This window comes from Propithecus coquereli, unplaced genomic scaffold (genome assembly GCF_000956105.1).
Source record: "Propithecus coquereli isolate 6110/MARCELLA unplaced genomic scaffold, Pcoq_1.0 Scaffold51, whole genome shotgun sequence".
Taxonomy (NCBI): domain Eukaryota; kingdom Metazoa; phylum Chordata; class Mammalia; order Primates; family Indriidae; genus Propithecus; species Propithecus coquereli.
Genome location: NW_012150952.1, coordinates 2,136,073 through 2,137,248, shown reverse-complemented (window position 1 = coordinate 2,137,248; position 1,176 = coordinate 2,136,073). Strand labels below are relative to the sequence as shown.

Genomic DNA, 1,176 nt, shown 5'->3' with positions numbered 1-1,176 from the left:
ATTTAATATTTTTTCTTAGCTAATATCAAGAAAAGGTTTGAGTCGATCTCTGTTTTCTGCAACTAAAAAATGGTTTAGTGGCAGTAAAGTTCCAGAAAAGAGCATTAATGAGCTGAAAAATACATCCGGGTTGCTGTGAGTAAAATATTATAATCTTTTATTTCTGTGTTTAACTCTGTCTGGTGCTTGACTCTATGATAGCTTGCCAAAAATAATTATCTCTTTAGTTTCTCAGTTTCACATTGGTCAAAACTCAGATAAGAGCGATGACTGTAAGTAAATTATATTAATGTTTTAAAAAACTGAGTGATTGGATATCTAAAAATAAACAAGATAAATGGGAAAGTCACTTTACTTTTGGTCTGTGTCCCTATTTGTAAAAAGATGGAGTTAGGTTAGGTATTCATTAATAATCCTTCTATATCTAAAATGTAATGGTTTAGTGATTCGAAGACATGGCATGTATCTAGCAAATTGTGTTTTATGCAAAATCCTGTGTTAAGGGAAAATAAAATTAATCCATTTTGGATTTTAATTTTTCTCCCTGTTTGTACATAAAAGTGAGTCACCTGGAGTTAACCGTTAACTTCATAATTTGGTCATGGAGAGATGCTTGCCTGCTGTTGAGAAGTTCTCAGGGCTATAAATAAATAAAATCACTTTCTATTTCCAAATATTTTTGAGAAATAGACACTCTTGTTAGAGGTAGAATTCATATAAAACAGGATCAGTTTTCCTCATGTTCTGGAAGAACATGTCAGCTTGTTATAGATTTTATAATTTTAATGATTTTGGGGGTCATATATTATAAATTGTTTTCTGTATTTTGTATTTGCAGGTATCCACCAGAAGCACCAGAGCTTCAAATCAGGAAAATGGCTGACTTATGTTTTTTGGTGCAGCATTATGACTTGGCTTATAGTTGCTATCATACTGCAAAGAAAGATTTTCTTAATGATCAAGCAATGCTTTATGCAGCTGGTGCTTTGGTTGGTATTCTGTAGTATTATAATTCCTTGTTTCTATTACTGTAAATAATTTAGAAATTTCTCTTAATGGTAAACAAAATCTCTAGGGATAAAGTTGTACTCAAAGAGCATACAGTGCTTTATAGATTTTGAATTCATTTATGCTGAATTAATGGATTTCCCTCAAACTAATTCTTTAAAAGATGGT

The 1,176-nt window shown here is 31.1% G+C and overlaps 1 protein-coding gene across 1 annotated transcript in view; it reads left to right on the top strand.

Annotated features, from left to right (window-relative positions):
- TRAPPC8 (trafficking protein particle complex 8) overlaps nucleotides 1-1,176 on the top strand; it is a 150,283-nt gene that overhangs the window by 46,093 nt on the left and 103,014 nt on the right. The window contains exons 6-7 of the mRNA XM_012656570.1: nucleotides 20-135; nucleotides 839-1,000. Of these exons, the coding sequence (XP_012512024.1) occupies nucleotides 20-135; nucleotides 839-1,000 (278 nt within the window). The remainder of the gene's footprint in view (nucleotides 1-19; nucleotides 136-838; nucleotides 1,001-1,176) is intronic.